The sequence below is a fragment of the Rattus rattus genome, chromosome 6 (genome assembly GCF_011064425.1).
Source record: "Rattus rattus isolate New Zealand chromosome 6, Rrattus_CSIRO_v1, whole genome shotgun sequence".
Taxonomy (NCBI): domain Eukaryota; kingdom Metazoa; phylum Chordata; class Mammalia; order Rodentia; family Muridae; genus Rattus; species Rattus rattus.
Genome location: NC_046159.1, coordinates 22,890,583 through 22,904,926, shown reverse-complemented (window position 1 = coordinate 22,904,926; position 14,344 = coordinate 22,890,583). Strand labels below are relative to the sequence as shown.

Here is a 14,344-nt window from a genome sequence, read left to right as displayed (position 1 = left end):
CAGCACCCGAGTAGTGGCTCACAACCATCTGCAACTCCAGTTCCCGAGGATTCACTCCCTCTTCTGGCCTCTGCGAGCCCCAGAATACACAGACATGTATGCGGTGGGCAAATCACCCACTAAAAGAAATACTTTTGAAAAATGTATTCCTCTCTCACACAATACATCCCGACTGCAGTTTCCCTTCCTTTTACTCCTCCCAGTTCTCCCTCCCACTTCCCCTCTCCCCCAGGTCCACGCCTCCTCTGTTTCCCTTCAGAAAAGAGCAGGCCTCCCAGGGATATCAACTGAACAGGGAACATGACGCAACAAGACACAAACCTTCATCTCAAGGCTGGACGAGGTGACCCAGTAGGAGGAAAGGGTCCCAAGAGCAGGCAAAAGAGTCAGAGACAGCCCTTCTCCCACTGCTAGGCGTTCTACAAAAACACCAAGCTAACAGCCACAGCATGCGTGCACATGACTTCACAGAGACCCAGGTAAGACTGTAGACTGCCGCTTCGGTCTCTGTGGGCTCCTATGAGCGACACTTCATTGATTCTGTGGGCTGCGTTCTTACAGTGTCCTTGTCCCCTCCAGATTTTACAGTTCTTCCTCCGGCTCCTCTTCAGGGATCCTGGAACTCCAAGGGAAGACGAATCCAATGGAGAACTCCAACTTGGGCTTTTTCTCCACCTAATGTCTGCCTGGGGGCTCTCTGCATCTGTTCCCAACCACTGCTGGGGGAAGCCTCTCTGAGGATGACTGGGCAAGGCACTGATCTGTGGGTAGACCAGAATATCATTGGAAATCATTTTACCGATTTTAAGAAATAATTTTTTTAAATGAAAGAAGAGGTATAGTTGGCTGATACATATTTTTAAGGTATCCAAGCATCTTAGAAGATGGCTCAGTGGGTAAGACCTGAATTAAAGTCCCCAGAATCCACATAAAAAGTTAGGCATGACTGTGTACGCTTGTAACCCTGGGCAGGGCGTGGGGCGGAGAGGGAGAAGCAGAGCTTGCTGCTCAGCCATAGCTGAGGTAGTGAGCTTCTCTGAAATGGTTAGAGACCCTGTGAGGCGAGCATGGACGGAGGAAGACCAACTCACATGCTTCGACCTTCCCATGTGTGTGCATCAGCACCTGCAGACACGTGTATGTATATGGAACACGCGTACCGTGGTGAGATAGCCCAGTGGATGAGTGTGCTTGTTTCCAAGCCTGAACTCAGTCCCCAGATCCCATGGATTTCATCCTCTGTCAGAATGGCTGGCTTTTAACTAGAACATGAACGGCAGCGACTGTTGGCATTAACGTGTGGAAATGGAAGCCTTATCCACTGCCGGTAAGAACATAAATTAGAGTGGCCACCGTATGAATCAACGTGGAGGCTTCTCAAGACGATACAACTGGAACTACCACATGGTCCGGCCGTAATATCTTGGACGTATACTCAAAGGACTCTGCATCCTCCTCCAGAGACTCTTGCTTCTCCTTCATGTTGAGTACTGCTCTCTTCACAATAGCGAGAAAGCGGATCGGCCTCGATGTCTATCAACAGATGAGTGGGTGGGGAAAATGTCCATAGAGACAGCGCAGCTTCACTGTGCCACAGGGAAAAACGCAAGTATGGAGTCGGCAGGGTAATCACGAGAAGGTGAAAGTATTGTATTAATTAAGACAACTGTGGCTCAGAAAGCTAGACACTGCATGTTCTCTCTCAGTTGGGGATCCTAACTGCTAATTGTTAAATAAACGCATGTCGTGGGAGTGAATGTGGGTAAATGCTAGGAGACCAGAAAAGGTTCCTTACACAGAAAAAAAGAGGCCTTAAGCAAGGGGGCGGGGAGAACAATAGGACACGTGAGGTAGGAAAGCAGAAGGGGCAGAACGGTAGAGAGGGGCAAGAAGGGGCGGGCGGATGGGAGGAGAATGCACCAAAGCGAAGTCTATGGGAAGATACTACAAAGGGACCTGCTGTTCTGTGAACCGATTTTTACAGAGAATATGAATTACAGAACGGGAAGTGGGGGCTCTTGCCTGGAACACCAGAGCCTGTTAGGCAGAGGCAGGAATAGAATTGCAAATTTGAGGCCAGTGTGGTCTCCGTAGGGAGTTCCAGGATAGCCAGGGCTGTACAAACTATCTTAGAAACAACAGGCAGTGAACTACAAATGTAACCCCTTGAGATCTGCATTTGTAGGAGAGGAGAAAGGGGAGGGGGCAGTGGCGGAGCCGATGAGTAGAGGCCATGGTTGGAGAAAGCCCTTCTGCAGTGGGAGGCAGAGAAAGGCAGCCGAGAAGGCCTGGTCTTAAGAAAGTTCAACATGCTTGCACACGGCTGGCAATAACCAAGTAGACAGGGACAGGAAGGCTTCGGGACAGGAGGGGACAGTGGCTGCAGTGACAACCTTGGGTCCACCAGAAGAGCAGTGGTGCAGGAAGACTGGGGTGCTAAGAACTCTCTCTGCCTGCTCTTTTTTTTTTTTTTTTTTTTTGAGCTGGGGACCAACCCAGGGCCTTGCGCTTCCCAGCAAGCGCTCTACCACTGAGCTAAATCCCCAACCCCTCTGCCTGCTCTTATGAAGCAGCACAACCGTCAATTCCGAGAGAGAGAGAGAGAGAGAGAGAGAGAGAGAGAGAGAGAGAGAGAGAGACACACACACACACACACACACACACACGGGGGGGAGAGGGAGGGGAGCAGGCTGGGTGGTTCAGTGAGTAAATGCACCCACCACCAAGCCTGATGACCTGAGTTCAATCCCTCGGAGCGACATGATGGAGAGACACTGCTTCAGTAAGCTGTCCTCTGACCTCCAAACATGCACTGGGGCACAAGGACACTTTTTTTTTTGTTTGTTTGTTTGTTTGTTTTTAAAACAGTAAAACATAGAAATTTGCCAGACCTATAATACCAGTACTCAGGATGCTGAGGTAGGAGGAGTGCACATTCAATGCCAGCCTGGCTACAAAGAGACAGAAATTGACCCAGACAAATCCTGGGAACACTATCTGAGTACAGCAATAGTAATAAAGATATCCGAGCCTTGCACATGCTAAGCACGTGCTCCACCAGTGACTCACGCCTCCAGCCTATCACATGATGGCTCACTGTCTCCCTTACTCAATTGTAAGTCACGAAGATTGTGGTGACTTTGTTCTTGCTCTTCACTGTATGCCCTGGTCCAGTGCCCTACCCAGCTTGTAGTTAATGTTCCAAAAATATGATGTCTGGGTGTGGTGCTGCATTCCCATAACCCCCAACACTTAAGGAAATGAAGGCAGAGGTCAGGAGTTCAAGGTTACTCTCAGCTACATAGTGAAGTCAAGGCCAGGCCAGACCCTATGAGACTCTGTCTCACATAAATAAACATTAGTTGAAAGGAATAAAAAAAAAACAGTAAAAATAATTTATCATGATGCAAAGCTTCGTGTACAAGGCCCTATTTGCTAAATGAACATTCATTTGATCAATGTGAAGGTTGCAGTGAGTCTACTAGAGCTTATCCGACGCTGCCTGGGAGGCTAGGCAGTGTAGGGAGTTGTCCCAGCTCCTTTGCAATGCCCTGGAGCAGCAGCAGCAGCAGCAGCAGCAGCAGCAGCAGCAGCAGCAGCAGCAGCAGCAGCAGCAGCAGCAGCAGCAGCAGCAGCAGCAGCAGCAGCAGCAGCAGCAGCAGCAGCAGCAGCAGTGCAGCTGTGCCTTCCTATGATGTGCACCGTCTTTCTCCTGCCACTGGGAGACACTGGGAGGGAGAGCATCTCACTGACTCACTGCTGTTTTGACTTGGAATGAAAGGCTGTCAGGGACGGGCAAGAAGGGGAGTAGCTGCTGTGGATGCTGGTCTCAACAGCAGGCTTCCTTCCTGGAGGCGGGAGTAATGAGGGTGCTCGGGGCGGGAGGAGACGGATGGATGGCCAGGAGGGGCGTGTCTGAGGGCAGAGCGAAGAGATGAGGGGATGCAGGCAGACGGATGCAATGGAGAGAATGAAGGGAGTGGAGAGCAGGCAGGGGCCGGTCCCAGACCTTGTTCACCGAGCACTGAGGAGGGAGCTTTGACCACGTGACAAAGCTGCCGTCAGGATGTCTGGCGGAGAGAACAAGCGAGATGTTTTCTCTTGGTGTTTGTGGGAAGACGATAAGTAGCAAACAAATGTAAAACCGTGCCAGAGAGCGATGGCCCAGAGAAGATGAGGAAACTGATGAGGAATGGAGATCCCCGCCCCCATCCTCCTTTAGGTTTTGGTCAGAGTGCAGAAGGTCGAGAAAGAGCCAGCTAGGTGAAAACAGAAGCCTCGGAAGGAGAGGGACTCAAAGTCTCCGGGTCCTGAGAGAGTGGCTTCTGATGCTCCGGAATGACAGAGTGTCTGTTTTGGCAGAAGCACAGTTTATGAAGGGAGCACACACTGGTGGCTTTCCCATTGTACTTAGTGTGTGCACACGTACACACACATACTCACACAGGGCGGTCAGAGGACAACTCTGTAGGAGTTGGTTCTCTCCCTCCACCCTGTGGGTCTTGACTATTAAACTCAGTTTGTCACCTTTGATGGCCTGCTGAGCCACCTCGCCTGCCCTCGAACGTTTTTGAAAGGGGAGAGCATGGTAGGGTTTAGATTTTAAAATATTATTGGTAGTTGTAAAGACTACTTTTGCAAAAGACGAGGACAGAAACGAAGGAGCTCCTAGGAGGGTCCTTCAGTTCCAGAGGCAGGATGATGGTGGATCAGGCCTCTTAAAAACAAAGGTGAAGGGGTTGGGGATTTAGCTCAGTGGTAGAGCGCTTGCCTAGGAAGCGCAAGGCCCTGGGTTCGGTTCCCAGCTCCGCAAAAAAAAAAAAAAACAAAAAAAAACCAAAAAAAACCAAAAAACAAAGGTGAAGGGGGCAGACCCTGAACATGTGCTCAAAGTGTAGGCTGTAGCTCCTGCTGGTGATGCAGATACAGCAAAGGAACCGGAAATCAAAACAGTTTTAGCTTGAATGACAAGGAGCTGTCATTGTCCTGGGCTGAAGAGCACCAGACAGAAGAGGGTTGGGGGCGGGGTAGTTGAAGCCGTCTGTTTGAGTCACATTAGGTTCGCCTGGCTATTAGATGTCGGAGTGGATATGTCAAGTGGGCGTTGGACAAATGAGTCTGGCGCTCATTTGTAAATTTAGGACTCACTGACATTTACAGAGTGTTTAAGCCCTGGCACTGGATGAGATCACTGGACAAAGAACGTGGAAAGAAAAGAAGGCCAAGGACTAAGCCCTCGGAGGCTCCAATGTGTGGAGGTCAGAGCTGAGGAAGACTAGTACTGAACAGCCAGGGAGGTTGGAGGGAAAGCGGGGAAGAGTGTTTTCCTAGAAGTTTGGGGTGCAGGGTTGGGGGCAATGCAGGGAGAAGGGTAGGGTCAGAGGAATTTCCTTTATCACATCTATTTAGTGTATGTGTCACACCACTTGTTCAGGGGTCTGTTGACAACGTGAATGCGACAGTTCTGTCCTTCCACCATATGGGTTCTGAGGATAGAACCCAGGTAGTCAGGTCAAGGGAGTTTTACGAGATTAGGAAAGGGCTCTCGGAAGCCTGAATCTAAGTGAGATTGGTGTGGACCAGTTGTGACCAGCCAGGGAAGCTTCTAGAGGGAATAGCGGGGTGCAGAGCCCTGAAGGCAGGCTTCTAGTGCTTCCTTCTAGGAACATTCGCCAGCTGCATTTGAGGCTGAGTCGCAGAAATCCTTAGGAAAGAAAATTGGAGGTACCCAGAGGCTGGGATCTACGTGGCCTCCTTGTAAGCCATAGTACGTGTTGGGTATTCTGTTTCTTGGAAAAGCTAAGTGCGGTAAATGGGTCTTGAACCATTTAAAGACTGTTTGGGCTGCCTCAGAGAGCACAAGCAGGATCAGAGTGAAATGGGGGATTGATCTGTTGGGGGCATTCTAATTTGTGTATGCACTCTTCTCTCCCACCCCTCCTTGGTTTGCTTACCCATGGCCTTGAACTCCCTTTCCATCCTGGCCAGAGTTGGGGACTCAAAAGTATGGGTGACTCAGAATCTCAGAACTGCTTGGGAGACCAGAAAACATGGGATCTATGAAGCTGCGCTTAGGTAGAGGGGAAGCTTGCCTCACGCCCCATCACAACCTGAGGGATTGGAGGTTGCGCCCCCCCCCCCCCTCCCCTCCCTAACCTTGCACCTGGGACAAAAGCTGAGCTCGCAGAGTGGCAAATGGAGGGTTAAGTCGTGCGTGGCCTACAGACGTGAGAAGGAGAGGCGGAGACCAAGTGGTTCTAGTCGCCCGCCGAACCCAGCCGAGCCTAGCCGAGCCCAGCCGAAGCGAGCATCTCCCGCCGCCGCCGCCACCGCCGCCGCCGCCCCGCGCCCCGGGCGCCCGCCCCCCTCCGGCTCCAGCTCCTCGCTGCCAGCCAAACCTCCCGACCATGCCCGGCGCCCCACCCGCTTCTGCGACCCCCCAGCCCCACGCAGCTCCGAGCGCCTGCAGTCGTCGCGCCGCCACACCAGGCATGCAGGTGAGCGAGGGGGGACCCAAAGCCCCTACCGGTAGGGAGCAGGCTCTGTCCTCCCCGGTGCCAGCTCCGCGCCCTTCGCCCCCCGCCCTTCCTGGAACGGTCTCCAGCCGCCTCCAGTCGCCCAGAGCTCCTTTCCACCGTGCCCTCCATCCCTCCGCTGTCCTGACTCCATCCTATCCTCTTGGTGCAGCAGTCAACGTCTCCGCGTCTGCCTCCATCCCGCCTTTAGCTCATCCTGCAGCTTCGGGCATCCTCCTGCCTCAGGTTCCCTTTCCGCTCTGGGTGCTCCCTCCAAATTCCATGGCCGATCTTTTTCTCATTTTCCCGGTTCGCGCCGCTTTCCAGCCCTGTCCGGGGAGCGCAGGCCTGTGGGATTGGCGGGATTGGGGTCTCTGCTAGAGATGGGGCCCGGTTCCCCCACCCCACCCCCAGTTCGTCTTCTGTGCACAACAGGTCGGTGAGGAGCGCGAAGGGGGTGGGGTGGCGCACCAGCTTGGGGACTGCGGACTTCCTGGAGGGGGTGACAAAGGGGTACGGGGTGTGTGAAGGGACCGGAGTTGACATTGGTGGTGGTGATGGTGGGATGTAGCCGACGAAGGGGCAGGTGTGCCCTGGAGTAGCGGGCCACTGGTGTCGCTGAGTCCTTATCCGCTCCACTGGTTCGGTTACCATTTCTTTCCTCCCGTCTCTAACCTCCTCCCACCAAGCCCCCCGGCCTCTTTCCTTCCCCTTCTCTTTCACCTGGCCTCCAGCTCTGTCTCCATATCTCTTTAAATTTCAAGAAACAATTCTTAACCCCTCCATCTTTGCTGTTCTGTTTTCCCCCCAGTCCCTGCCCCTTCCTTTTTTGATTTTGCCTTCAACACCATGTTCTAATCTATCTCAATGACTTTCTCCCCATCTCTGATGTCCACCTTCCTTTTCTTTCCACTCTCTTTGCTTCTGTCCTGACCAGACCCCTCCATTCTCGGGCCCGATGTCTGCTCTCTTTTCCCTCCCTGCCATCTTCTCTCTTCAGCATCCTCCGCCGGTCTCCTGTAGCCCCTCTTCCCTCCCCATCGCTTCTCCTCCCAGCTGCTGTCCATTTGCTCACTCTTGACCAACCTTTTCCCTCTCGGCCCTTCACCTCTCATACCCCACTCCCCTCCATAGCTTATTCCCTGGGGGTATTCAACGTGCAGACAGACATAGACTAGGGATCCAGAAGACACAGGGTGTCACATGCTCCCTCTCTCTGAAGATCCCAGCCCCTCCGGATTCACCACCCTCAGTTTGGAGACTGCACTTCCTTTCAGAACCAACCATCTAGACTCTCCTAGGACTTTCACCCGGAGCAGCCACAGTTGAGGGGGTGGTTTCCCTTGAGCTCCGCCTTCTTTTAGGATGCACCTATGCACTTGGGTGGTTGAACATCAAGAGCAAAACCCAAACCGTGTCCTGTAGCTTTCTTCCCACCTTCTATTTTCTCCCATTTGTCTGAAAAAGGCAGCTAGGCAGCTAGCTTCTAGGCTTCATCACAAAAGAAGTTCCTGGCACTACAAGAGGTGACCCGGCTTCTAGCATCTCCCCCAACGCTCACTAAGATTGACTTCCCTTCCCTCCCCCACTTGAAAACTCCCTCCCTAGCGGTAGGTGCTCAGGGAATCACAAGGTTCTTGGCTCTAAATTAAGATCCAAGGAGCCTGGAGCTGTGGGCAGAGGAAGTGAGAAGGAAGCCAAAGAGGCAAGAGTAGACAGACACCAGGGCCAGGAGATGACAGAACCCATCCGGGATGCTGTGGGTGGGGCAGGGGGCTAGTTTAGGGAGCTTTCCCCTAGAAGTATGACAAGAAAAGGAGGATTCTAGGAAGCAGAAGCATGACTGGTAACTGTGCCGCCTGGGTGAGGCAGGAAGGAGCGGAGTTGGTGGATGGGTGAGCTGGGGGAGTATACAGGCCAGATTGGGGTGTGACACCCTCACTTTTCCTCCAGTAAAGGCCAAAAAATCTGGGTCACAGCTGAGGAAGACCTCAGATCCCGAGTACAGAATGTGGTAAGTTTGGCCCAGCAGGGGGAGCTTGGCCCAGCAGGGGGAGCTTGGAGACCACTTTTCCCTGGGGGACTGGGCCCTTTCCTGCCTAGGCCAACTCTTGGGGACCTATTAAGGACTAGCCCCTGGGAAGAGACAAAATGGGGCCAGGGTCTTCCTAACACACACCTGTTCTAGCAGAGAAACCTGGAGGGTAGCACCCAAGACTCCTGGTGTGAACCTACCCTTTTCATACATGAGCCCGTGCCTGGGTCTCACCTGCTTTTTCTCCCTTCCTATAGGCCTGCTCAACTGCTGTCCCAACTCCTCCCTCTCTGGCCACTGCTGTTGCTACCCCTTTCACTGCCTGCTCAGGGCTCCTCCCATCGATCCCCACCAGCCCCAGCCCGTCCCCCCTGCGTCCGGGGTGGGCCCTCAGCCCCTCGCCACGTGTGTGTTTGGGAGCGGGCGCCTCCACCAAGCCGATCCCCACGGGTCCCAAGATCACGTCGGCAAGTTCTGCCAGGCACTGCACCCCCTGCTACTCCATCAGGCTTTGAGGAGGGGCCTCCCTCCTCTCAGTACCCTTGGGCCATAGTGTGGGGTCCCACAGTATCTCGGGAGGATGGAGGGGACCCCAACTCTGTCAATCCTGGATTTCTGCCCCTGGACTATGGTTTTGCAGCCCCACATGGGCTGGCTACTCCGCACCCCAACTCAGACTCCATGCGGGATGATGGAGACGGGCTCATCCTTGGGGAAACACCTGCCACCTTGAGGCCCTTCCTGTTTGGAGGGCGCGGAGAAGGTGAGTGAACAAGGCTGGTAGGGGTACGAAGGATTGGGGGGCGGGATCTGCCGAAATTGAAGCCGTATCTGTGAGTGTCTTCAGCAAACGTGCCAGGTTCTAGGCTGGCAACGGATACAGAGGTGGAGCCGCGGTCCGAACTCTGAAGGAGTTCAGGTCCACCGCTGAAGACAGATGTTCAAACACTTGGGGATGAGTCAACAGAATAAACACCCCGAGAGAAGCGCGCCCTGCTTGTTTTTAGGAAAATAGAGAAGTGAGAGACTGTTCTACCCTGGGGATCCGAGCAGATCAAACAACTGACGTGTGAGCTAGATCTTAAAAACAGAATGGGTATTCCAGGCAGAGGGAAGCCGTGGAGGAAGGTCACTACTAGGGAATGTGTTAGCAATGCTGTGCTGGACACTAGCTGAGGGAAGATAATCTGATACCTTGTTACAGTACAGGATGGTTCTATCTGACCTTGGAGCCTCACCCTCATCACATGGGTGTGCAAGATTTGGTATATGTAATGCTTGGGAGAGTAGAAGAGCTGACAGACAGCTCAGGAGAGGTTGATTACAATCGAGGAGGGAGAGCCCACAGGAGGCAGGCAGTGTGGGTGCCCGTGGCAGCACTTGGCCACACCCACTTTGAACCTGCCTCAGGCCTCCCAACAGCTGTCTTCCCTCTTTATCAGGTGTGGACCCTCAGCTTTACGTGACAATTACCATATCCATCATCATTGTTCTTGTGGCAACTGGCATCATCTTCAAGTTCTGGTAAGCTGGGGAGACCCCTAAAGGTGTGTGTGTAAAGGCTAGACCCAGGGCAAGACCGAGGACACACGTTTCACGGGAGTAGGGAATCATGAAGGGAAGAGCTTGAGGAAAGCTGACTGGAGTGGAAGAGGACTGAGGGAAATCAGTGCCAATTACTTCAGGAAAAATACAAGGGTAGTGGGGAGGACGAGGAGTTGCTTCTGTGACAGAGAACACTGAATCAGGCTGCAGAACCCTTTCTTGGGGCTTCTGTCCAGGAGGAAGAAAATCAGGAGCTTTCTTTGTACACATTTAATAGTGGGTCACGAAGTCCTTCACACTTTACTGAGAGAATCGTTAGATTCAGGTGCCCAAGTCGTTAGCTGACTTTGAGCTTGAACTAAATCTGCCAGGTACCTCCAGAGGAGGGCGGTGGCTCCTCTGGACATCAGAGAGGCAGGGGGCAGTTTTAAGGAGCTTTGTATTGGTGGGGAGGAGGCATTAAACTTGTGGCTCTCCAAAAACGGGCCAGAGGGAAGCAGAAGAAATAGTCTGATTGGAGTTTGGTCTCAGAAGCCAGTTTCTCTGCGGTGGAGAAGTTGGGGGTGTTGGAGAGGGAGAAGCTGGACTGAGATAGAGAGTAGTCAACTGTGTAAGATCTCTTTCCTTCTGATGCACAAGCTGGGACCGTAGCCAGAAGCGGCGCAGGCCCTCAGGGCAGCAAGGTGCCCTGAGGCAGGAAGAGAGCCAGCAACCACTGACAGACCTGTCTCCTGCTGGAGTCACTGTGCTGGGGGCTTTTGGGGACTCACCTACCCCCACCCCTGACCATGAGGAACCCCGAGGGGGACCCCGGCCTGGGATGCCCCAGCCTAAGGGGGCTCCAGCCTTCCAGTTGAACCGGTGAGGGCAATGGGATGGGAGGGACTGATGGGATGGGAGGGTGAGGAGGGAAGACAATTTAGGTCTCTAGACCTTCAGTTATTCTTCCCGGGTGGGTGGTCTTCCCCAATGCAGTCCATGACTCCCCTTCCTGATCTGGTTCCCAGCCTCTGGCCCCCTGCCTCCCGAGGGGGCTAGTCGGATCCTCTCCAAGGGCAATGGGGCTCCCTGCAGCCCAGGCTTTCTGTCCTATTCTCCTACCACCCTTTAATTCTAGCTGTGCCCTCTTAACCCTGACTCCTCCTTCAGCTTCAGCCTCCTCCTTGGTTCCTGACTATGCATTTTCCCTCTTCCTCTCAGGATTCCCCTGGTGAATCTGTGATGCCCCCCATGTTGGGGTGCTGCCAAGCAGGAGGCCAAGTGGCCAGCATAGCCACCATCCACTGAGGGTGGGGCAACCATGGGGAATTGGGGCCATGGTGGGGGGCTCCTAGCTCCTGTCCTTGCACACAACCTGGGACACTCACTAATCCCATGGGCAAGCCCAAGCGTTTGTCCTCCAGTGACTGGGGTCTCCCATTCCCACCCTTGCACATTCACATGAAAGCCTTGCTCACTCACCCACACCCTCACAGGCCATAGCACAGTCACGTTCTCCATGCTGCTCCTCTGCTGTGTCCCCATTCACGTCTGCTCAGCTGGCTCCGTGCTCTCTCCCGTGTTGCCTACGTTCTGCCCCTTTACATTCTCTGTGCCCATCTCAGACTGGGCATGGGCATTTCTGGCCCCAATATATGGCATAGTGTGCCCACTCTGCCTCATCAATACTCACTGGTCTAGCTTCTGTGGCCCTTGCATGCTGCCCTAGAGGTGGGTGGGAGGTGAGCCAGGGGCTCCTTATACCATGTGTCATGGCCCATTCATGTCTTATGTCTCACCATCCTTCCATCCCATTCCAAGGATGCTGGCATTTCCGAGGGCTCCCCCACAGGAATGGGGGTAGTGAGGCCCAATTACTAAACTCTGTCACCTGAAATATGGATTTGGGGGAGTCACCTGCTGCACTACATGAGATGGGGCTCCCGTGTTCTCCCTTCCCTCCCAAGTCCCTTGTCTTGTCTGCCCTGGCTGTCTGTGTGTATGTCTGTATGGAATTCGGAGCCCCCTCCATAGGTCCTCCACCTCCCACCCTCCCCTAAGGCCTCCCTAAATGTACCTAGGCTGCCAGGAACTGAAGCCAGCTGGTTCAAGGCCATTGGGAGCTCTGCCTCCATATCCACCCTTCTCTTCCTGGGTCCCTTCACATCCCCTCATGTCCCCCCTTCCCTCCCCCTTTTCCTTTCTTCAGGTTCTCCCCTCTTTCTTGTTCATCTCTCCAGCCCTTCTCCCTCTTACCTGGCTCCTATGCTGTGATATATATTTTTGTATTATCTCTTTCTTCTTGTGGTGATAATCTTGTGGGATGTAAGTTTCAAAATTTTCAAATAAAGCCTTTGCAAGATAACTGAGTTCCCTGTCTTCCCTTGTAATCCCCTCCACCCCCCAGTACACACATGCACGCACACCACATGCATACAGAAGAGGACGGGCAGGAAGGAGAATGGGAAAGGGGAGATGAGGAACTTCTTCAGACTAGATTGTCACCTGGCCGGCTCTACCTGAAGCTGCAGACTGATGGGTACCTTAACTTCAGACAGGATGAAAGACGGAACTGGAGAGAGGCTCCAGAGGAGAAAGAGCCTTGCAGGAGAGGAACTGGAATCCAAAGGGTTTGTAAGGCGTGCTTGTTCCTTACTAGTGAGGGTCAAGAGAGACCAAAGACAGAGAAAAGTGGGGACATTTCTTAGGACAAGCAATGGGACAGGTCTGATTGATTGCCCTGATTGATTTGAGACAGAGTCTCTCACCCTATAGTCCAGGCTGGCCCATACTAGATTCTTCCGCCTTGGCTCCTGGGCTTACAGGCATGAGTCACCACACCACACTGGGCAAGACAGCTAATGCAGAGGATGACGGGTCAACGGGAGAGAAAGACAGCAAACAAGAAAGGATGAGTTAGCCTGAGGAGAGGGTGCTCTGCCTGATCTATTTTCATCCATGCTCCTTAACATGGCCCTGTCCACGACTGCCCTCCAAAAAGTATGCTTCACCAGGAGTCCTGTGTGCAGCTCAGTGTGGTTTTCCCATGTGGTAAGGTGTGGGTGGAATCGAGGGGTGTGTCTGGGGAGGGAACACAGGCTGCCCAGCTGGGATCAGTCACCTTTGAGGTCCCAATTCCAGGTTTGGCTCTGTAACAGCCATAGTAAAGCCCACACACACATCAGTTTCTCAGCTGTTGCTAGGCTCGGTTGCTGTGGTAACCACCTAGGTCTTGTGTCCTGTTCCTCCTGGCCCCACCCCCCATCTGTGCCTCACTTGCTCTCTGGAAATGGGTAGCCCCAGGGAAGAAGGAGACAATATAGTATCCAAGAGGGCAGTGTGGGCTGCCTGGAATGTACCTGCCTCTCTGTGTTGTATCTTTGATGCTATAAATAGGAATGTGTGTGTGTGTGTGTGTGTGTGTGCGTGCGCGCGCTCGAGAGAGCTGGTAGGTGTGTTTTAGATGCTGAGGAGCTATACTGTATACTGAAGGAAGTTTGGCTAAGACCCTAAAGCACACGATGGTGAGTGTGGGAAGGAAGGAGAGTATTTCTTAGGACAGCAGTAGTGTTAGGTCAGGCTGCTCCTGAGGAGACCAGCAATCGGAGTAAGGAAACAACAGCAGAGGTATAAGGCGAATGGCCTAAGGAGGGTTGTCAACACTGTGCACCAGGAGATTCCAGAGGGGATGGAAAAGGAGGGGGCCAGGAGGAAACTGAAGGGGCAGGAGGAGGTAAGTAGGTGAGGGAAGGAGGAAGGGAGGGAAGGTATGTGGAAGGTGAGGGAAGTCTCCTTAACCTTTCCAGCTGTCCCCACAGGGCTGCAGTCCTTGCCAAGGAGAGTGGGAACGAAAGAGCACTTAGTGTAGAAGGGCAAGACGCTGTGTGGAGTGCTCCTGGGGCTCTCACCCCCCACAACTCTCTCTCTAGAGGGACAGTGTGACCCTGTGGCTCATCCATATGCAAAAGGCACACACAAAGTCCCCTAATGAACAAGGAATTAATTGCCATCTGATTAGACTGCAGTCCTCCTAAATTTAAATAAATTAAACATACCAGTGAGACTGGAAGTCTCACCTGTTCCCTTTCCCCGGATGCCCTCTCCCCCACGGAAAGGCGGATGGATAGAAAGATGGGAGGAAGAACAGTCTGGATGTTTGGATCGCCTGGAGGAATTATGCCAGACTAGGTCAGTGTCTTGCTAACCATGACAACGCACGGGCCCTGGGGAACAGACCTTAATTTTTCTCTTTCTTAAATCTCCAGAAGGC

At 53.2% G+C, this 14,344-nt stretch overlaps 1 protein-coding gene across 1 annotated transcript; it reads left to right on the top strand.

Moving 5' to 3' along the window:
* Positions 1 to 6,280: 6,280 nt before the first annotated feature.
* Positions 6,281 to 12,439, top strand: Pianp (PILR alpha associated neural protein). Its single transcript, XM_032905676.1, has 6 exons — positions 6,281 to 6,497; positions 8,469 to 8,529; positions 8,808 to 9,313; positions 9,993 to 10,074; positions 10,735 to 10,956; positions 11,296 to 12,439. The coding sequence occupies exons 2-6, from the start codon at positions 8,525 to 8,527 to the stop codon at positions 11,315 to 11,317; spliced, it is 837 nt and encodes a 278-aa protein (XP_032761567.1). The 5' UTR covers positions 6,281 to 6,497; positions 8,469 to 8,524; the 3' UTR covers positions 11,318 to 12,439.
* Positions 12,440 to 14,344: the final 1,905 nt, after the last annotated feature.

What these genes read in the sequence shown, in the direction of transcription:
- Pianp (XM_032905676.1), top strand. An exon ending in GTTTGGAGGGCGCGGAGAAG is followed by an intron (nt 9,314 to 9,992) that starts GTGAGTGAACAA and finishes CCTCTTTATCAG; the next exon opens with GTGTGGACCCTCAGCTTTAC. An exon ending in GGCATCATCTTCAAGTTCTG is followed by an intron (nt 10,075 to 10,734) that starts GTAAGCTGGGGA and finishes CTGATGCACAAG; the next exon opens with CTGGGACCGTAGCCAGAAGC.